This window comes from Abramis brama (genome assembly GCF_963993115.1).
Source record: "Abramis brama genome assembly, chromosome: 16".
Classification (NCBI taxonomy): Eukaryota; Metazoa; Chordata; class Actinopteri; order Cypriniformes; family Leuciscidae; genus Abramis; species Abramis brama.
In genome coordinates, this window is record NC_139978.1 from 30,180,355 (window position 1) to 30,201,953 (window position 21,599).

Sequence of the window (21,599 nt, forward strand, 5' to 3'; positions counted from 1 at the left end):
GCAAAATAAAACGTAAAAGTATCTTGAGCTTGTGCTCACCACAGATCTTATTTCAGCTATTTAACCAAAATGCTTAAATGCTTAAATGCGTCAGCACTCTATTGCTGTGATCGCATGTGAGTGACAGGTTGTCCCGCCCTCACGCCAGTAAACAAGTCGCTGCAAGAGGGAGGGGAAGTTATTTTGATTAAAGATTGCAAGGGCACATGAAAAAAAAAATATATGTGCATGGATAAATCTTTTATAATAAATACTACAATATTCCCTAAAAACAAGAATTGTCAATTTTTGTTTCATGGTGACTAAAGATTGTGATAACTGTATAAAAACAGTGTGGATGTGCAGTTGCACTGACTTTAAACAAACTCTTTTTTAAACAGAGATGCTGCTTTTTTGATAAACAACAGCAGAACACAATGACCTCAAAATAACCCTCAGATTGTTTTTTTTGGGGGGGATGATAGTCACATCTGTACTCTACATCTGTAAATCTCAATGACATGAAATGGTGTGTATCTGTAAAATACATGGGTCAGACAAGTACATGTGAGCATTCTGTTCCAGAACAGTGAACACTTTATTAATCAGAGACTGTATCCTAGAGGTTTTATCCATAGCTACAGTATAAGAAAAAAGGCAAGCGCAAATATGCTGTTATATTTTAAAGCAGCTGAATGATGTCACACGTTGTGTGTACACAATTGATAAAGTCGAAAAAAATTGCAATTGCATTTTAAGTTTGACCACGATATGCTTTCCATAGTCGTCTTTAGTGGGATAGATTTCGCAGTCGCGCTAGTGTGTGTGTACTTCTCTCTGGTCTTAGACCATCCAGGGTCTAATTTGATCAAACCTGTATAATTTCATGTGCACTTTGCTTTTCTCCATGTCAAGTTAATGTTATGCTAATATCTGATCATGTTAAATTTTCTGTTAAAGTCCCCATGAAATAAATGTTTTAGTTTTTTGGCTTTTAGTATGAATACGTTAGACTTTCTGTTATCTATACGCTGGTGCTCCAAAACAATGACAAAATTCAATGACAAGTAAGACATGCTGCTGCTGCACATATAACACACATGAAATAACCCCCGTAGCATATCTAAACATGTTGACCTGGGGAAGGTGGAGGGTTTCTGAAGTGCGCTGCAGACTGCTAACAGCAAACAATGCCAAGTATTTGAATGATGACCTGCAAGCTCATTGGCTGCTGATGCCACAGCAACCAATCAGCTGCGCTTTGTAGGTAACGATGTGATCGCTAACAAATTGAGTTAAAGGTGCTGACTGTACTTGACTGTTAAATTTTCTGTTAAAGTCCCCATGAAATATTTTTTTTGTTTTTTTGTCTTTTAGTATGAATATGTTAGACTTTCTGTTATCTATAAGCTAGTGTGCTCCAAAACAATGACAAAATTCACATTCAGAAGATTATCTTCTCACACTTCCGCCAACATGGATCAATGATTTTGATGACTTCACTCTACACTTCAGCTTCTCATCAGATTTCCTGTCCAATCACATGCTTTGTAGAATCTGAAGCGTGATGTCCCGCTCCCTACATTATAAATAGACTGCGGCTAAAATCAGTCACTTGTTCACACAATTACTATTTTCTATTCTTTAATGGTGAATGGCATATAATGCACTAGTGGGTAGGAAATGATTCAGTCAGTGTAAATAAGCTTTCCATTGGAGCGAATGAAGTCTGGTTTCACATTAGTGTCACGCAAACCGCTGCAGCTCGCACACTGTCTACTCCGGATGCTCGACGCCGGCACATACTAGAAAACATATCGGACCCATTTTAATTCTGCACAGAATGCATTTTAAAGTGATATGATTAGGAGATTAGGTGGAGAAATGACTTGAGATTAGGAGGAAACTGCGGCATTACCGAGCTCAATGGCTCTGGCCAAGCTGTGATTATATACACTAAACACTATTGGCTATTTAAAAAAAAAAGGGAGGAGCTGTTCCATATGTCCCGCCTGTCCTTTTGTTTCAGTGGAAATTGTCAACACACTGAATAATGCTTTGCGTTATATAATTAATAATTGTGTTTATTGTAATTTAATATGTAAATTGAGTTTGTAGCAACCACGATTAGCTATAAATTCATAAAACGTAGGCTATACAATGAACATTACTAAACTCATTTACAGTAGGCTACAGCTCTTAACTGATTTTTTTTTTTTAAATTGACTTGTCTTGCACGTTTTAATAAAATTCCATTCATTCTTTCATTCTTTATTTATTTAAATTCGTATTCGAGTCGTTCAGTCCAGTGCGTGAGACCGGTTTAGTGAACCGGTTCAAATGATTCATCGAAAAGATCCGACTCAGAAGAACGATTCGTTCACGGATCGGACATCACTAGCAGACGCGTTGTAAGCACAAGAAAGGGGGGGCTGATCTCAGGAGCGTGTTATCACATCACAGGAATGAAGCAAACCAAACGGATGCTTAACATACAGTTATTTTGCATAACTTTGTTTTATTATCTAAACCCGCGTTTTTCTGTTTCTCACTGACTGGGTAGGGAAAGTTTCATATCTGAGGAGGAATACCTGCCAACTAACGGAACGCATCATCCGCAAACCGTCACACCTTCGCCTCAGTATTTGAGAGCGTTGAGGAGATCGGATCTGCTTTCGGACTGCATTTTCTGGTTTTGTTTCTTTTTGGGGTGAGGGTCAAGTCCCTTGAAGTACGTATATTTTTCTTTTACAAAATGAGTGTGGATCTCTAGTTCTGTGCCCCGGTTTTCAGTAGGTTTGTGCGGATCGTTTTGTGAAGTAGTTTTAGTTCCCATAGACTGTTGTGCTGTTTCATTTTTCTCTTTCTTGGATGCTGGAATTTAAGACTGACAGTCCCGTTCTCTCCTCATGCCTATGAAAACAACTCTCGGATGGTAAGGATTCCAGAGAATGGTAAATGATCGATGGAAAATCATGAACAGTGTTTCAGAACTCGAGGATGGTCAGCAGCATAAATCGCAGGTATGTTGCACGCGCATCATGAAAGCTATTAGACCTGTGTCGATGCATTTATGATGCTCAGGCAGGTTAAAAACTATGAATATGATCAAATGCACGTCACATTTCGTTTTTTATAACCAATAAAAAAAAAATCAGAGGGATATTACTCGGAGCTGAATATTTTGAAACGCTTGCCGCTGTTAACAAATCCCAAATACATGGACATTGTAGAATAAACTATTTGTTTAAATAAATATCATTTGAGAAATTTCAATAGGCTATTTGTCATCTTGACTATTTTGTGTCTTCTAAGTAATTGTTTTGGATCAGACAGTGTTGCCTTGAAAGAGATTTAAAAATAATAACTTTAAATAATACATGAATATATATTATTGAAGAATTTTTTTGTGTGTGCACCTTATTTATAATTGCCTAACTGTGTGTGTGTGTGTATATATATATATATATATATATATATATAATTTTGGCCAAAATGTAAAGTACTAATATATATATACATTAGATATTTATATCTAGAGAACCAAGTGGTCTGTACTAGTGCTGACAAACAGTATGCAGTACAATTTATTGACAACAAATACAATTTACAAAAGTAGATGAATTCAAAGGAGTACTTGCTTCACACATTATTTACTAAGAATCACTAAAAATGATTTGAAAGCAGAAAATCCATTGACAAGGCTGTTGGTAAATTTTGTAACCAATATGCAACCGCTTCTGTTAATCGCCGGTGGATGCTGATAATACCGAAATATTGACAGATTAATGGGCTTAATATAAGTTTATTGGCAGTAAAGAATAAGCCCCTTTATCTCTCAAGCATTTAGAGTGATATAGTCAGTGTGTCAGATGATACCTCTCTCCATGCCCTCTGTACACGAGGGAATACATTTGTTTCTATTATGCAGCTCACACAGAACTCCGGGATTAAGCTCGGCCCCTCCATGAATGAGCGACTGCATGTCTGCCAGAACATTTCACTCATGGCTGGTGGAAGTTCATGCATTCACTGCAGAGAGAGAGCACATCACAGATCGGCATGCAGAAGGGTGTTGCATCTTTGATTTCTTTATCTCTCTCTGTCCTTTTCAAAGCTCTCGCTGTTGCCTGCATTTCACAGCAACTGTAATCTGCTGTGAGCATTTATGGGGAAATGTGCATAACACGCTGTTTATAGCAATCCTGATTATAGAGGTTTAAGGGTGGGATCACGGTTGTAACAGCTGTTTATTACTGCTATCATCCTCACGTGGCATCCTCTAACCTTCTCTCAGCGGGGGGGTGAAGTGTGCATAATACAATGCCCTTTCAGGAATATGTCAAGCCCTGCTTTTGAAGCATCAACATCAACACGAGCCGCTTGTTTTAATGGCAGTTCTTCATTTGCCTGTCTTGTGAAACAGAGTCATTTTATCACGCTGCACAACCAAAAGTGTCGTGCCAGTTTATCAAACTGCCTGGGCTTGTTTGCTTTAGTGCTGTGTAAGTTATTTTAGGGGTTGTTAATTAATCAACGTGAATTCATCTGCCATCCACTTCTGACTGATGTTTATTAATAAAATATTTGTTTGGGAGCGGGAGTGAGAGGGGAGGGGTGGGATCTCATGGGACGAATAAAACCGTTCACCTGCTGTGCTGGAGCGTTCAGAATTTGATGGACACGATTTGTAATTTCTCATGCTGCTCTTTGTGCCTTGATTTTTTTCCCCAGTTGAGTATAGTAGGTGAAACCCCTGGCCCGTTGTGCAGCTGTAAAAGCGAGTTAAAAATAGGCTTAAGGGTCTTGTTAGACAGGCGTACAGGTAAAAGAAGGATTTGCACGTTTTGCTTTTCCTTTAGCAATGTGATGTATGCTGTGTGTGTTATGTAAAGGCCACACAAGTCACAGTAACATTATTGTATGTTCAGATGGACTCATTAGCTCCTTGTTCCTCAAATGCTGAGGATTTCTTCACTGTCGGCCCTCTCGTGCTTTAAAGTCCACCCCTGCTGACACACACGATCGCACATGCTGGAAAAAAACAGCTGCAGTGAACTCCTTTCCTGTTGTTATTTACTGGCCTTCATGTCTTTCCAAACCAAAATGATTTTCTTTCTTATTTAGAAGTTGAAATTGCTATTTTGCATGCAATGAAACTGAATGGTCACCAAAAGGGCCATAAAAATAGCCCACACAAATTGTGCACTATATTAAAAAGGGCCATTCACACTAAGGCCGATAACCTATATTGATATAATGATAACCATAATTTTAATAAGAAGGTGCACTCTTAAAAGTAAAGGTTCTTTATTGTCATCTATGGTTCCATAAGGAACCTTTAAACATCCATGGAGCCTTTCCATTGTACAAAGTGTTCTTTATAGGGGAAAAGGGTTCTTCAGATTATTAAAAGGCTCTTCGTTATGTTTATATTAAGAACTGTTCACTGAAAGGTCCTTTAGAGAAGAAAAAATGGTTCTTCTACGGTAGAGCCCTGCACGGGCCTCAAATCTAGGCCCGAGCCCGGCCCTGGCCCGAGACGCTCAGGCCCTAGCCCGACCCGTGTCCGACAGCTCATCAGAATTATCAGCCCGAGTCCGACCCAAGGCCTTTTTTTTTTTTTTTTACAGCGGCAGCCTGCCCTATTTGCAGGCATTAAAATATGTCCGTTTTGTTAGTTATGTTTCTTTTCATTTCTTTATTAAGTTAATTTAGACAAATGTTTGGAGCATAAAAAAAAATAAATAAAAAAAAGACGACCAAGCAAGCCAGCCAACAGCGAGTAAAACATGTTTGATCAATTTAGCCTCTCAAATCAACGCTAATACTTTACTTGGCTACAATAAAATCCATAGATATAAAACACTTCAAGCATATCACACAGACAGTTAGTTTAATGTTTATTTATTAAACCACAGTGAGTAATTTTTTTTGAAATACTGAGGCAGGCTCAGGCTGCTCGCAACAGCGCTCGCAAACGAAATGAGCAATAGCCAATCTAAACAAATTAAATAAAATAAATCCAAAACAAACTTGCAGGTTATCTTACCTCAAAAATGCACCACAGAACATGGCCATTCTTTTTCCCAGTAGTTTCCAACAGTTAAACGAAAATAAAGTCCAATCAAACGAAAAACGAAAAACATCAGTAGTTTCTAACAGTTAAACGAAAATAAAGTCCAATCAAACGAAAAGTTAGAACAGTCTCTTACAGAGCATCGTGGAGAAAAAGAATGGCATCCACAGTGGAAGATTTTAACCCAGTCCTCTCTTCTATCACTCTGCGATTTTTCTCTTAATATTCTCCATTATTTGCACATGAGGTGAATCGTTGTCATGTCAATCATATGTCAATGTAATTATAAGATTATGAAAGTTATGAGGTTATTAAATGTCTTTCTATGTTTGTTTTTCTATCGTCGACGTCAACTTCTCATATTTTTTTAATTAATGTCTAAAAATATAAAAAGAATTAAGGATAACCCAAAAAAGGCCCGAGGCCCGGCCCGCATGTGAACTATGACGTGAAAATTGGCCCGAAGCCCGGCCCTAGGGGCGTAAAAAAGTCGGGGCCCGTCGGGCTCGGGCTGAAATGCAGGGCTTTATTCTACGGTATCGCTAGAAAAACAAAACAAAAAAACACCCCTTTTATAAACCTTTTCTTTAAGAGTGTACACCACAGCAATAACGATAACGACATACTTTTATAACGGGAATCACTTTCAGAATCCACCCATCTTTAAAGAGATTTAGAAGCAGCAAACGGCATAACTGCAGCACTCACTTACTAATAAAGAGAATGTTATTGTCCATTTATTGTTCTTTGTGTGAACTCTTCTGAAGCTCAAATCTTATTCTCGTTCACATATATTCCAAGGTTTGTCAAATATTTAGATTTTCATGTGTCTTTTACCTGATTGCAATATGCCAAATTTGAATATACACATATTCACATTACACAAAAGAGGTTTGAAATGGATTAGAGGGAATTTATCATATGTCTTCAGATAGTGCACAGTTTGATGGACTACTGTTCATAAAGATTTTATGAATTTTTATATTTCCATCTTGTCATTTTTGGAGCTTGACAGCCCCTGGTCATCATTCACTGTCTTTGAATGAGAAAGAATACTGTGAACATCCTGCCAAACTTGTCCTTTCCTTCTCGTTCTGGTTTGGAACGTCATGGAGAAGAGTAAAGAATGACAGATTTTCCGTTCTTGAGTGAACTGTCTGTTTCTTTAAGCTGCTACTGTATTTTTAACCCTGGAAACTGCAGGCTAAAACATCTGTGAATTGTTCTTCAGACCAGGTAATTGATTTGCTTGTCAGCCTTTTGACTTAAAGGCCATTTAACTGTAAGGGGCTGGAGGGATTGACGATTTCAAAGACTGAAAGAAACATTTGCCATCCTGTACAGCTGAAAAAATGAGCCGTGGCCATCATACAGTAACTTGAAGACTTCATCTCAGCACAGGATGATAGCAGCCACCTAAAGTTAAATAGAGTTTTATCAATTCATTTCCCTCTCAAATGTGTCAAGCAGCTTAAGTTGTAGTAGCTATTAGGATTTGCAAATTGAACAGACTTGCTGACAGCCTGAGTAGCTTTTCATCAGGATGAAGTGTAGATGTGGAGGAAACCCAAATACTTTATCTCTTGAGTTAATCTTTAAAGAATCTGAGAAGTCATGCCCAGCAGTTGTCTGCTTTCTGTCCTGCAATCTCCCATCGGGCACACAGCAATTCTACACGGCCAAACAAAGACAATGTGAGAGATGTTTACCAATTGTGTGCTGGACACAATGGGGATGGGAAGTCCAAACATGTGGGCTGAAATTCATTTCTTCGGGATGCTTGTCAAACACGGCGCTGCCAATTAAACATTCCTCCAAAAACCTGGAAGCCTTCTGTTCTGTAATGAAAGCTGTAACCGCTTGACTGAACATAGCCATTATGTGTCTACAGGATAAAACACTGGATACCTAGTGTGTCCCCTAGCTTAATAAGTATGCCCCAGTAAAGCTGCAACAACTCTAAAGGCTTGTAACTATATTAGTGTCTACACCAACACATGACAACATTCTGTTTATTAGCATGCGCTGCTGATGTTGTCATCTGCCACTTTAAGTGCTCTAGCTCTTTAAAGCAGGATGGATTCTGATTGGCTGTCAAGGTTTTTATCATTCATCAGCTGGAAAAAAATATAGTTGTGAAAGTGATTCCATTGATATTGTTTCTCTGTGCCATTATCGTTATAGTTGTGGTCTGGACTCTGCTATTCTTTTAAATGTAGAAAGATATTTAAAACTATATCTTTATCGTTATGGTTGTCCTTGGTGTGAACAGACCTTTAAAACTATGTCCACATTAATTAAAAAAAGTTTCACTTTCCAAAAGTTTCTCATCCGCAGTGAAATGTCAGAAAATACTTAAATCCAGGACCGTAACCCCCATAGGCAGTTAGGGGACAAGTCCTCTCCAATAATTGGATATCGCTAAATTGGCCAATATATTTGCCCCAAGTGCGACCAGTGCGACCTGGAGGCATTAGCGAAAGGTGAGATATTTTGCTAAATAAAATGATTCTGCCAGAAGAATTGCATGATGACTTGAATATGTCTTGTTCTGTCTGTATCATCTCAGTGAGCTTTTATGAGGGTTTACGTATAAATTGAATTTAGCATTTTCCGACGTTTCAGTGTGGATGAGAAACTTTTGGAAAATGCTTGAAAACACTATTGTGGATGGAGAGCGTTTTGAAATGAAAACTCAAATCTATCTAAACTCAAATTTTCAATTCTATCCGGGTTATTGTAGACGTGTTTGTCAATTGCACAATGATGGTCAATCAGATCAAAGAAGGCGGGGCTTAATGTTCACTGAAGATGAGTGTGAGTTTCAACGCTTTTAGTTTTTACAGTGGAAGAGTGCGTGTGTGGTAAGATATAAGCTAAACATTTCATATTTGACAACTGTTTTATTTGACCCACAGTAACATACAGTGATGCAAACTACTCAACTTTTGTCATTCATAACTGAATGTGACATATTTTTGACATATTTTGCACATATTTTTTTGCCAATGTTCAAGACATGGTTACGGCCTTGCTTAAATAATGTTACTCCACATGTGTAAAACGTAATAAAAGCTCACTGAGATGATACCGAGAGACCAGACATAATGAAGCTCTCACAATATTCTTATTCCATTTATTCCTAAAATGCAATTGCTCTCATGTTTTCACACAGGATAGCAATAGGAAGTACATTTTCTGTCTTCTTTGTAGGAATGTAATGTGAAGATTGTACAAAGTAACATTCATAACATAATCTTTGGCAACATTTTCGAATGCCTAACACTAAAGCAGCATTTTTTTTATTTAGCCACTTTGGATAGGGTCTTCAAAAAGCTCAGTTTTCGCAGTCTTAGTGTGGTTGAAAGGCCAAAACGTAGAGAAAAAAATGCTTTTTCAAATGTATCCGTATTAATGTAGACATATAGCTTAAAACGCTTCCCATTTCCCATGTGCGTTTTCAGCTCGTATTAAGTACAAAACCCTGCTTAAAGCTGTTTATCTTCCCTCACAATAACATATGGCTTTTTATGTCTGATCCAGGAAAAAAATGGGTTTAAATCAATCTGTGGCTAGAATTCAAAAAATGCCCTTCTAATATCCATCCACTTTCCATCTTTTTGGTGTTTCAGTGTTTATCATGGCCTGAAATGCTATCAGAATTTCAACCCTATCCTTTCAGCCGTACCTCATTCCTCGTCAAGCCTTCCTGTATGCATAATAAAGTCTTCTGGCCTTGGTTGTAGCACATTGACAGTGGATGGATGTGAAAGCTATAAAGTCCCTACAGATATATGGCTTTCCCTTCTCTGCTGTTATCTGTGCTGGATATCCATCACAGGATCGTGGGGCTATTTGGGCGCGTATGAATTCTGATATATGGAGTCCCACAGGCGAGGGGCTCACTCTAAGAGTAGTTGTATAATTATAGGCCATCAATGGCTCTCCTAGATGGCGTCTGTATATCAAACTGTCATGGATCATTTTTTCAGTGTGATGGAGCGAATGTTATCTGGCTTAACCTCTGACATATTTCGGATGATCCCCGATGTGTCTCTTTCCTCTCACGTTCAACAATAAGGAATGATTTTTAAGACCAGGTATAAAAGTAAACAATCTCATTTGCTCCGGGTCAGATCTGTTGACATTTTGCAAAAGCCATCTTTATTTAATTCGGGACTGTAGATACACCTTTTGGTATTTATCTTGCGTTTGACATTTCTTCTCCGCTTTTGAGATTGCCTAAAAAAGACTTACATCCATCTTTAGTCACCCTGAATAACACAAAAGACACTATATTGAATTCATTAAACAGTTGCACTGCTTTTTCACACTTTGAGGGTAAAAACATGCTGAACATCTTGTTCACTTTCCCAATTGGAAATTGCTGCATGCAAATTGTGTAGGGCACAAATTTCGAGGGCGTTCTTTAATGACTGAGAGAAACTTTTGGATGGATTAGTGTAAGCAGGCATGTGCAAGGGAGAGCAGAAAAAGATTTTATAACAAATATAAAGAGGCACTATTATTCTGCAGCACAATATAACTGATGCTGCTTGACCAGTTGTGTTCAAGAGTCAGCAGTTTTTACAGCTTTTATTTTTCGGGGATTGTGCTATTTTTATTGACAGAGGCGGTAGAGAGGCGACAGGGAATTTGTGGGAAGAAAAGGGAAACGGGAACAGAAGGCAGACCTGGATCTCCCACAAGGACCATAGCTCAACTTGTCTGGAGCATGTGTGCCATGGCATTTATACAGTACCTGCCAATTGTAACTAACAAGAAAATACTATGGTAAACCAAGGCACCATAGAATACTATAGTAAATGAGTTTGGGCTGGGCGGTATGACGATATACAGTATATCGAATTGCGAATTTGGGATGTGATCGATGTAAACAAGTGTTAAGCACAATAAGCAGTGAAAAAGATCTCAATGCGGTGCACACGCTGACTGACACACAGCTGAAGCACGTGTACAGAAAGCCACGTCTCTCAGTATACAATGTTTGAATGAATGAATGAATACAGTTCTCTTTCACATCTTATTGCGCTTAAATGGTCGAATACACACGCAATTATGTCAAAACGGCCATCGTGTGAAGTATTCATGTAAATGCAGCCAGTTATGTCTCAAGTGAAAGTAAACAGTTGGGTGTAAACCAAGTTTTCCACTATGTCAGACTCGCCACTGGTAAGTGAAAATCTATTTACGAAAGCGAAAACTACCTAGGGACGAGCACGTACGACGGCCTTACGTAAACATATCACCAGAATGATTGACAATTAGGAGGACCAATAGTCTTGATGATCCACCCGGAAAAAGAAAATCCTCCACTATACCTTTAAGTTTTTACATTTGATTATTACATTTCTGTACTAATTCTAACTACACGTTAAATAAACCTATTGCACTTGAAAAACGTAATTTAATTCATATTTTTGTTTTATTGTATTTGTCCTATTGTTTGTAATTTTCTTAATTCTTCTTATTTTTTCGAACAGGAATGAGATCAAATAAAACAAAATAACTATATTGTGATATATACTTTATCGTTATCGTGAAATAAAATCTCTCATATCGTGAAATAAGAACTTGGTCATATCGCTCACCCTTAAAATGAGTATAGTAATTATTCAGTACTATAGTATAGCCAATGCCAAAGTACCATACCATTACTATGGGACATATTTTTTTTATAATTTGGATTTTATTTTTTAATATATTCATAATTTAACAACCATATTTCAGTTATTTTAGCGTTTTAAAGCTAACAAGTTTCGTTTTGTGAGATTTTTGTTTATAATGGATGGCACTTGATTTAATATTTTGCAATAATAATTCAGTGCATACATGTGTTGCTTAGCTGTTTAAATTCTGTTCAAAAAGTGTGGCTGTTATGAAGTCAAAAGCCATAAAACAGCAATGTTGAATAAGTTAATATGATGCACTATAAGACAAATACAAAATACAACATTACATAGAGTAGCTTTACACATTATCCAATCCAATAAACAGCCGCATATGGTGTTATAAATACAAACTGAGCGGCATTTGCTGTATTATTATGAGCATGGGAGTGTGAAAATTATAGCCACAAAGCCTATTAGTCCAATGTATTAGAGGAAAGATAATCATAATAAGCATAAGTGCTTAAGGCGGTCAGTTCTTTGTTTTTTGCCGGGGGAATAAAAGCTGATTTTGAATGTGGTGGGTTGTGTTATTCGGAGACAGAATCTCCTGTTGGAGCCAATTGGGGTGGACAGATTATGATCTAGGTGGATTGAATCTGGTAGTGTGAGGGATTTAGATGTGACAATGGCTGGCAGAGATTTATTCAATGTATGGGAAGGTCAGAGCATGCAATTTTTTGTTGCTGTTCAAATTGACCCTTGAGTGGCCTGCCTTCCACTCTTGCACTTTTGTGCAGCAATAACAGACTGTGATAACACAGACAAAAGATAAAGCGATAAAGCTGCACATTCATTTAGTCATCATACTGCACATGGTCTGCAAGGATTTCACAGAGCGGATGTGCATCTGTTGCCTTTATCAGGATGTTTCAGGTAAATTCATCTGAGACCTTTAGTAGTGTTGACCTTTCTGAAACATTTACCAGTTTCTCAGTGCTGACATGTTAATCAATGTCAATAAAAGACTGCAGGTCAAGTGACTATATACATTTACTATATATATATATATATATATATATATATATATATATATATATATATATAGTGTATATGTGTGGTCAGGATCTTGGATTGACAATGCAAAAGTCTGTAAAGTCTCCTCCAGCACATCCCAAAGACTTTCAATGAATTTAAGGACTCTGGACTTTCACAATTTGACCCTGATGAATCTTGGCTTGTCATCCTGAAATATGGCCATGATGTGTCTTCCTACATGGTTGTTTAAGAGATAAAAAGCTACACACTCCATCATTTAGGGTTGGAAGAACTGTTCCCAAACATATAACATGCTAGAAACATAATAATCACTGAAATAATGATCCAATCATAGACTCTTAAGCATTTGCCTATTTAAATTCAAACATCAACTTTTTTTTGGTCGGCAGTATGTGTGTGTGTGTGTTTACTAATATTTTAATTTATAACTAAATATTTAAATTAAATTTTAATTTTAATTTGATCACTTGAAGTGTTAAGTTCATTTTGACTCAATTTCTTACCGCAGCCTCACTTGTCTCCTCGTAGAGATCATCACTGCAAATCCTACTTTTGCTATTTACATTTCTGTTTATGCCTTCCTGTTCATGCTTTAGTCCCAGTGACACTTGGGGCAAAGTTGTCGCTGACAGTTCTGTTGATGTATTTATGCAGTGGTTAAACTAGTTTTCTTGATATTATCAGCAAATGAAATGATAATGACATTATGGCTTGCAGTTGTAAGTGAAATGTTGAGAACATCTTGTGGTTGATATGTAGGTCTGTGTGTTAATGAAGTTATATTGGCCATTATCTTGACTGTTCTTCTATCATTATCACTTCTGTCAGGAAATCAGTGTGCATTTGTCTTTTCAGTTGATTTATGTACAAACACTAATATAATTGCCACCTATAGGGATTCAGCAGTGTGTGGGACAGGAACATTTTGTTTTCTGCTAGTCAATTGGTGTGATTTACAAACTGGATGGTGTTTTAGTCACTCAAGGGGAAGTGCAGTTAATGTGAGAGATCACTAGTTTTTTAAGACTAAGTGCCACAGAGCAGTAATGATTTAAGACAGGATACCTCAGCTTTTCTGATTCCCGTCGCTTTGGTGGCCATTTTGAAGCTGAGTGGTTTTAAAAAGGAGAGATGGAGATTAAACAGGACTTGGAAGCCTTGTGCATTTTTCAACCTCTGGTTCCCTCACCAGATTGGCTGATCTCATAACTGGATCTAGGGCTACACTACCTGGGACATGGCAACAACACTAATGTGTCCTAGTCTAGGTCTGAACGAAATATATATTGTATATTTAAGGAAGATTGTAAATATTGCAATGTTGTTAATGTGCGTTTTTTGGCCCTTAAAGGGGTCATATGATGCAATTTCTTGTTTTCCTTTTTCTTTAGTGTGTAATGTAGCTGTTTGTGCATGTATTAGATCTGCAGAGTTACAAAGCTCAAAGTCTCAAACCCAAAGAGATATTCTTTGTAAAAGTTAAGGCTCAGCCACGCCTTCCTAAAACGCTTCGTTTAAACACGCCCCCATAAATCTACGTCTGTGGGGGCAGAGTTTCATAACAGAGTTGCGTAACTTTTATTCTCGCTGTATTATTGTTGCCGCCGCCATGTCATGGAGATGCTGTGTTTTTCGTTGAGAAAGCCAAACTACTTTGTTTGGCTTTCCAAAATAGGACACAATTAGAAAACAGTGGTTAAGCTTTATTTACAGCACCGTTCCGGAACAGTAGCAGTGTTTCCCCTAGGTTTACAGGTTTGGGGGGGGGGGGGGGGGGGGTTGGTTGGTTGGTTGGTTGGGGAAAATTGACACAGACACTATCTATCTATCTATCTATCTATCTATCTATGTGTCACATTAATTGGTTGTCTGGGAGGGTAATGCTTTGTAAAAGTTAACATAAAACAAATGTTTAAAAAAAAATGTTAACATAAGATATCTCTTTAAAAAAATAAAAAACCATATTTAAATCTTTTTAAAATTGACTTTTGCAAATAACCTTTGTTAAATTTATAGAAGTATTTGTTAATATTAATGGACCAGAGCTTAAATAGTTTTATTTTTAACAACTAAAAAAAGATTTATAAATACTAACAAATATTTTGCTCATTCATTGTTCGTTAATGTTAGTTAATACATTTATATGACAAACAAATTTTAAATGGGCTTTTTTTGTGAGAAGTTTTTATTTCTATGATGCATTTATTGGAGAGAATAATCCTGTCAGACGCAGCACTGCTGTGAACGCGCGTTCACGTTTAAACACAATTTAAACAATGTATTATTCAATGCATTACTTCTATATAATTATATATTAAGTTGCTCAAGCAAGTGGTAAAATATTTAACCATGTATTTATATTAAAATCTTTTGCATTTAAATTTTAATACAATAAATCTTGCATGTCACAAAGAACCTCCACGAATGTCATTATGTCGCCTTGTTGAGGTAAATTGTAGTTTTCCTTGCTTTACCCCGGTCTTAAAGTGAAAAATTAAATAAATGTATGGTGAGATTACTACATTTTATTTAATTCATCGCACTTATGGTGAAATTACTACATTTTCAGGTCAATCTGTGTTCATTTTGACCACGAAACATGCGCTGTCACTTTAATTCAGCGTTTGCAGCACAGCAGAAATCATAGACAGTATATAAACGGCAAAAATAGACTCGGTGCGGAAACGATCGCTGCACTGCTGTACACGCACCGCAACTGGAACAGATCGATCATCGACGGACTGCATCCGCGTGCAGTGTGAAAGCTCTGTAAACATGGGTACGGAAAAAAATACTCACCGCACACGCACTGCAAACGAAATATGTGTGAAACGGGCGTAGACTTGGAGCAGGAGAGCTACTCCGGCTGCTACTCGCAGTAGAGCGAGTGTTGCCATCTTCAGTTCAGCGACATATTTCCCGCCGCGCGCTCTCTGTCCGCTAGTGCTCATCTGTATTTGACGCAAGTGTTTGTTTGTGTGTGAGTGTGCGCGCTTGCGCACTCATTGGGATAATTGTAAACGCGCAAACACAGACAGAAAATACATGCCATCGTGGAAATAAGATAAATAACTTATTACTTAAGGGCTATTTGGTTTTTATAAATAAAATAACAAATTGTAATCTGGCGCTAAAAAGAAAATCAAATCAAATTTACTTGACTTCAAGGGGGGCGGGGGGAGCCGTTAGGAGGGCGGGGCGCCCCCCTTATATAATGGTAGGGGAAACACTGAGTAGGCTACAACCAAAATATTCGACTGTGTGCTGCACATTTTTCGTAGGACTGTTTCCAGAACCTGCGAGAGTACAAGGCCGGCTGTGCACAAAGGCTGATTCTAAAAACTGGGACAATTCCATCTTTGCAAGTACATTCTGGCACTTCTGACTCTCAGACACAGCCTGTAAGTATGTTTTCATATTTTAAGAAATACTGACTATTCAAACGCGAGTTTTGAGCAGTATAGAGTAGAGCTTGTATGTCGTTTCTACGATCACAAATGCAGACGTGGTTTTATGTTTACATAGTGTTCTCACCCCCGTATCGCGGCGCGACATGTAAAAAGACAGTTTAAGTCATTATAATCATTATTATGTCCCCAATAAAATAAAACCTTACCAATCTGATACGTTCTGGTCCAGTCGCACTGGCAAAGTTGATCGATCGGCTTGGTCATCTGCATTTTCCGGATCAGATTCGGGCTCGAAATGATAAGGTAGTACCGACATTATCACCTGTCATTATTGCTTTGGGAGCTGATGTTCCAAATATGGTAAGGGGCATATGAATTATAGAGATTCATAGAAAATACATAAATATTGAGGTACCTGTATATGAAGAGTTCAGATGCAAAAGCCTCTAAGTGCCATCTGAAATTTTCTTCTAGAATGATCATTTTTATCAAGCTTGTATATTTAAGTTCAGTAATTTCACTTAAATGACAATTAATAGGTAATCTTCATTGCCATTTAAGTGAAATTACTGAACTTAAACTATACGAGCTTGATAAAAATGATCATTCTAGAAGAAAATTTCAGATGGCACTTAGAGGCTTTTGCATCTGAACTCTTCATATGTTTTGTAGGGCAGAAACCAGAAATCCAACTCCATTGGATCCGCAAAAAATGTAAAACCTTTCTCCGTCGTGAATGTAGTGCCTGTAGTGGGTTGTATGTATAATGTTGCTTAAAAGAAAGTAAAGAATCACGTCTTTACAGTTCGAATCCAGAGTCATTATTCAAAAGACACAACATTTTGGACCGTCTCTGCTTGTTGGCAATGTATGGGTAAATAAAGACCTGGGGCCGTATTCACAAAGAATTTTAAGGCTAAAAGTAGCTCCTAACTGGCGAATTTAGGAGCAACTCCTAAAAATAATGGGCGTGTCACTCCTAACTTTAGGACTCCTAATTTTTTTCACTAAGAGTAATTCACGAAGCATTTTAGCCCTAAAAGTAGCACCTAAGTCTGGGACAGCTTAAAAGAAGTCGAGAGGACTCCTAACTCACTAAGACCTATTCACAAACCGCTTTTTGTGGCATTTCACGCTGCGATGTTTTGAAATGCGTATGCGGCGGCTACAGGAGCTTCCAATCGCGAGGGAACAATTTTGCATTGTATAGGCATAACTAGGGATGCAATAACGCCACCACCAACAACCAAAACTAGGCTACTCATTGCATGTAAACTAATTGTAAAGTTTCATTGTGAATCAAATTAAAATGTTCTTCTCTTTGCAAACGTAGGCAGAGGCATATAGTGACAGATTAATTCAATAATGTTGCAAAGATATTGCATCAATCCATATGTTTTATTAGGCTACTAGGCTATTTGTTTTGCCTTACTCTTTATTCATTTAGGCTATTTATTCAGTTATTCATCATCTTCCGTCCTTCGCACTACTTGTGTAGCGCACGCATTCTCAGACCTGTCATCTGTCACTCATCATCGTAGGGGAGGTGTTTGGAATCATTCCCGCGTTACAATCATCAGCCAATCAAGGTGGTCACTTCAGTCAAGCTTGTGCATGAGTAATGACGTCATCCATAGCAACGAAGACTCACTCTTAGTTTAGAAATTGTTATTTTTCTTTACTAAGAGTAGGTCTGAAAGGCGTTGTGAATAACTTTTAAGAGAAAACTCCTAGCTAAAATCTTTTAGTGCGATTTAGTACTCCTAGTGGTAAGATAAAATGCTTTGTGAATACGGCCCCTGGTTTGAATATGTGTTAGTAGTGTTTTCTTTACTCAAGAAACAATATATAAATAATAAGGCTAATGTTTTATGTATTTGAGGAGTGAAGAAGAGACTCTTAGTCTAGCATTTGTCATCGAGTCATAGCCAATACTGTCTGAAATAGCCTGTGAATAGCCTTGTCTTTAAAAACATGAGATTTTGGCCAAAATTAGAGGAAAAAACTGAGCGCCCACATAATTACAGTAAACTTTAATACTAGTAAGTTGATAAAAAAACATAATGCAATACACTTACTGCCTCAGAAACTGCCAACAGTTATGATATATAGAATACTGTCAAGTATTGGTAGAAAAATATAAAAATATAACTGGTTTAGCTTAATCACCCAGTCCTTTCCTTGTCCTCGTTTGTACTCTCTTTGGTTCATTTTAAAGTATTGTGCAGAATGTGATCTTTCATTCTGTTTCTCTGGTTGTTGACTTGCATATGATGCAATTTTATTGTGTGAACAAAAACGATTGATACAGTATTTGATGTATTGTGTGCACAAAGGCCAACATACATTTTTTGACTGCACTGCAGTTTGTAGTTTCACATCAATGATCTAGTGGTTTTTCAACGTCAAACACAACTCACCATTTTCTTTTCTTTTTTGAGAGTAGAACAATCATATAATAATTCTTTCTCAAAATAAACTGAAGAGGAGATGGTTTTCTGCAGATTTAACAGTAACGATGGGGTCTACGTTTGGAAATCTGGGGCTTCGCTGACATCTCCTTTTTGCTTCAAGCCATATAGAAAGGATGTTAATGGCCATTCTCCCCTGCATAATGTCTCACAGACCTTTATATTTAATGCATTGCTCATTACAACGGTCCTGCTCTGGTTCATGCTTTCTGTCAACCACCCACTGACTGCTATCATAGATTCCCTGTAGTGTCGCAGTCAAGTTTTTCCATAACTTCCCCAAACCTGTGCTGTCAATAGAGGCTAGGAAACAAGCCATTTACAGATCTACTTCATCTATTTTAGCCTCTTGTAAACTTAAGACTAAAACCTGGTCAAAACCCAGTGCAGACCAACTTTACACTGACCATACATCAAGTGACTTGGAATGTGACACCTAGTAAAATAACTTCATTTGACTGGACTGAAGGAAAAAGAATCACTAATAAGCCATGTCTGTGAAATAGTTATATAGAAAGGATTATTTATTTTTTTGCCATTGGTGACGCTATTTGAAACCTAATCTTTGCTCACAGTTTGAGAGAGATTGCAGGTCTTCATTCAAGTTGCTAGGAGAAGTACTTGTGCCTTCTTAGTACTGTATTGCTTTTTCTCTTAACTCTTGTTTTCTCTGGTCATCATTGACAATTTGTTGTGGAAACATTGTTTTGCTTTCCTAGCAACCATAAAGCCTTTTCAGTAAACATTTTGTGACCATTAATAGGATTTTTACCATCCAACAAAACAGACCTTTTAAATGGCCCACTTGTGAAATGATTGGTCTGGTTGTGTATATGAGGCATAGTAAAATGCAAACATTGAGAAGTGCTGTCACACTCTAAATTATAACTGACAAAAGATCACCAAAGCAATTGAATAGAAATAGTATCTTCAGGTCATCAGAACCTGTTCAATCTGATCATGAGCACCATGGTCCAAAATCTGGACCATGTGCTTCAGTCACTAGGTGAACAAGTGGCATTATTTCACCCCAGCCCACCTTTTACTTTTTACTGTGCATTTGTGTTGACATAACATCCTTGAGTTTGTACATGTGGTTTGGGATTTCTGATGGCTTTTAAAAGGCTGCTCTGACCCGGGGTCGTCCTGGTGTGATGCCACCTGCAGGAGGCGCAAATGGATTTGACCTCTGCGGAGAGCTGGCCATCGACTAACAGGGTTTTCAGAATCATATACACATCATATGTGGAAAGCCAGGAATGAGGGGCCGAATTATTACACTCAGACACGCACACACAAAAAAACTGTTTCATACTTCACAACAGCTTTGGCAGCTGTCAAGTCACATCATATAAAGTGAGATGGAATCCATTATGGACAATCTAATTAGTTTCTGCACTGTGAAGCCCTAACCGGCTATGTCATTTTAAATGCTCAGCACATGCCAGGGTTCAAAACGCATGCCATTCAGAGGGTTTTGTGCTCAAATTACCGGCTAATTCTTGAAGGTCCCCATTTTAAAGCGAAGTGCATTTCGTGATGGTGATCGTAAGTGTGTGAAAGCTTCGATATTGAATGTCTGCGCATAATACGCTGAATTTTAAAACAATTTTGATTGATGGTATCCTTCTGTTACTTCTGGTTTGTATTTTTAAAAATGCAACTTGAAAACATTTTGGCTGACCCTTACAATTCTGTAAGGTTTTATGGAAATGTATCACAAATTGTTTCAGCGGGACATTTTCTCCCAGTAGTTTTTCCTGGCAGGCTCTTAATATGGCTTTCTGGGGAAAAATGCCTCTCTGTAACCATTATTAACTACCTCAAGCTGTGACTTCCGTTGAGTGATAAAATTTTTCCTCTTTTCTTTCTAGATTGCTGAATTTTCACATTGAAATGAAATAGATTTATTTTATGCTAAGTATGCTAGAAATACATTTACATATTTATGTACTTAATATAAATACCCTGCAATTATTAAATTGGTATACTTAAAGTCTGTTAAACTGGAACAACTAATTTTGTACTTATTGCACTTGAGTTATCCAGATCTAAAGATATACTTAAGTATATTTGATTGTGCTAAAGTGGAACTATTGCAAGTATACTAGGTACACTTTAAATATCTTGCATTTAAAGACTGGTATTAAAAAGGGATCATACTATCCATACTAATAGTGATATGAAACACATTTTAGGCTAACAAATTTGGAAATGTGCAGTAAAGAAGTACTCCAAATAAAGTTTAATTATAATATTTATATCAGTAAGTCTCAAGGAATATGTCAGTAAGTATGTACTTAGCATGAAACAAATGTATTTTAAATACATTTTGGTATGGTTTTTTTCTCTAGGGAAGGCACTTAGATGTACCTTTGGTGGTACTGGCCCAGTTAAAGGGAATTTTTTTGCATTTTTTTTCTGGCAGTGAAGTATAAAGGAAGAAAAATTGGTATCAGAACCATTCGGCTGTGTTTTCCCAAGATGACCAGCGTTATTTTAGTATTGCTTATACTATTATGGAATTTTTTTAAGTAATTTTGAATTTGCTTTATTTATTTTTATTTCACTTTTCATTTTAATAGTAATTTTGTTGAGTGCTTTTGACTTTATTATTCATTAGTTTTTATTTATTTAGCTTTAACTTGTTTTATTTTAGTTGCCAAGGCAACCTTTCTAAATTCCATTTTTTTCTTTAAGTTTTTCATCTAGTATTCATATTTCATTTTATTTCATCTTTATTTCAATCAACAAAAACAATTTATAATCATTTTAGTTTTAGTTAACAATAACAACACTAGATGACTCAATTTATCGGTAACACTTTACAAGAAGGTTTCATTAGTTAACATTAGTTAACATAAACTAAGAATGAACAATACTTCTACAGCATTTGTTAATCTTAGTTAATGTTAATTTCAACATTTACTAATACATTATTGAAATGTTACAAAATTACAAAAGTTGTATT

General features: G+C 37.1%; 1 protein-coding gene across 4 annotated transcripts in view; it reads left to right on the forward strand.

The window, feature by feature from the left end:
* The first annotated feature begins 2,352 nt into the window (after window positions 1-2,352).
* fibcd1a (fibrinogen C domain containing 1a) overlaps window positions 2,353-21,599 on the forward strand; it is a 118,714-nt gene continuing 99,467 nt past the window's right edge. Inside the window, exons 1-3 of one of the 4 annotated variants that reach the window (XM_084138874.1) lie at window positions 2,406-2,710; window positions 2,920-3,002; window positions 16,029-16,148. In XM_084138874.1, the coding sequence (XP_083995000.1) occupies window positions 2,931-3,002; window positions 16,029-16,148 (192 nt within the window). In that variant the 5' untranslated portion in view covers window positions 2,406-2,710; window positions 2,920-2,930. Of the gene's footprint in view, window positions 3,003-16,028; window positions 16,149-21,599 lie in introns of all 4 variants that reach the window. The other 3 variants (XM_084138875.1, XM_084138877.1, XM_084138876.1) reach the window with 3 other exon arrangements.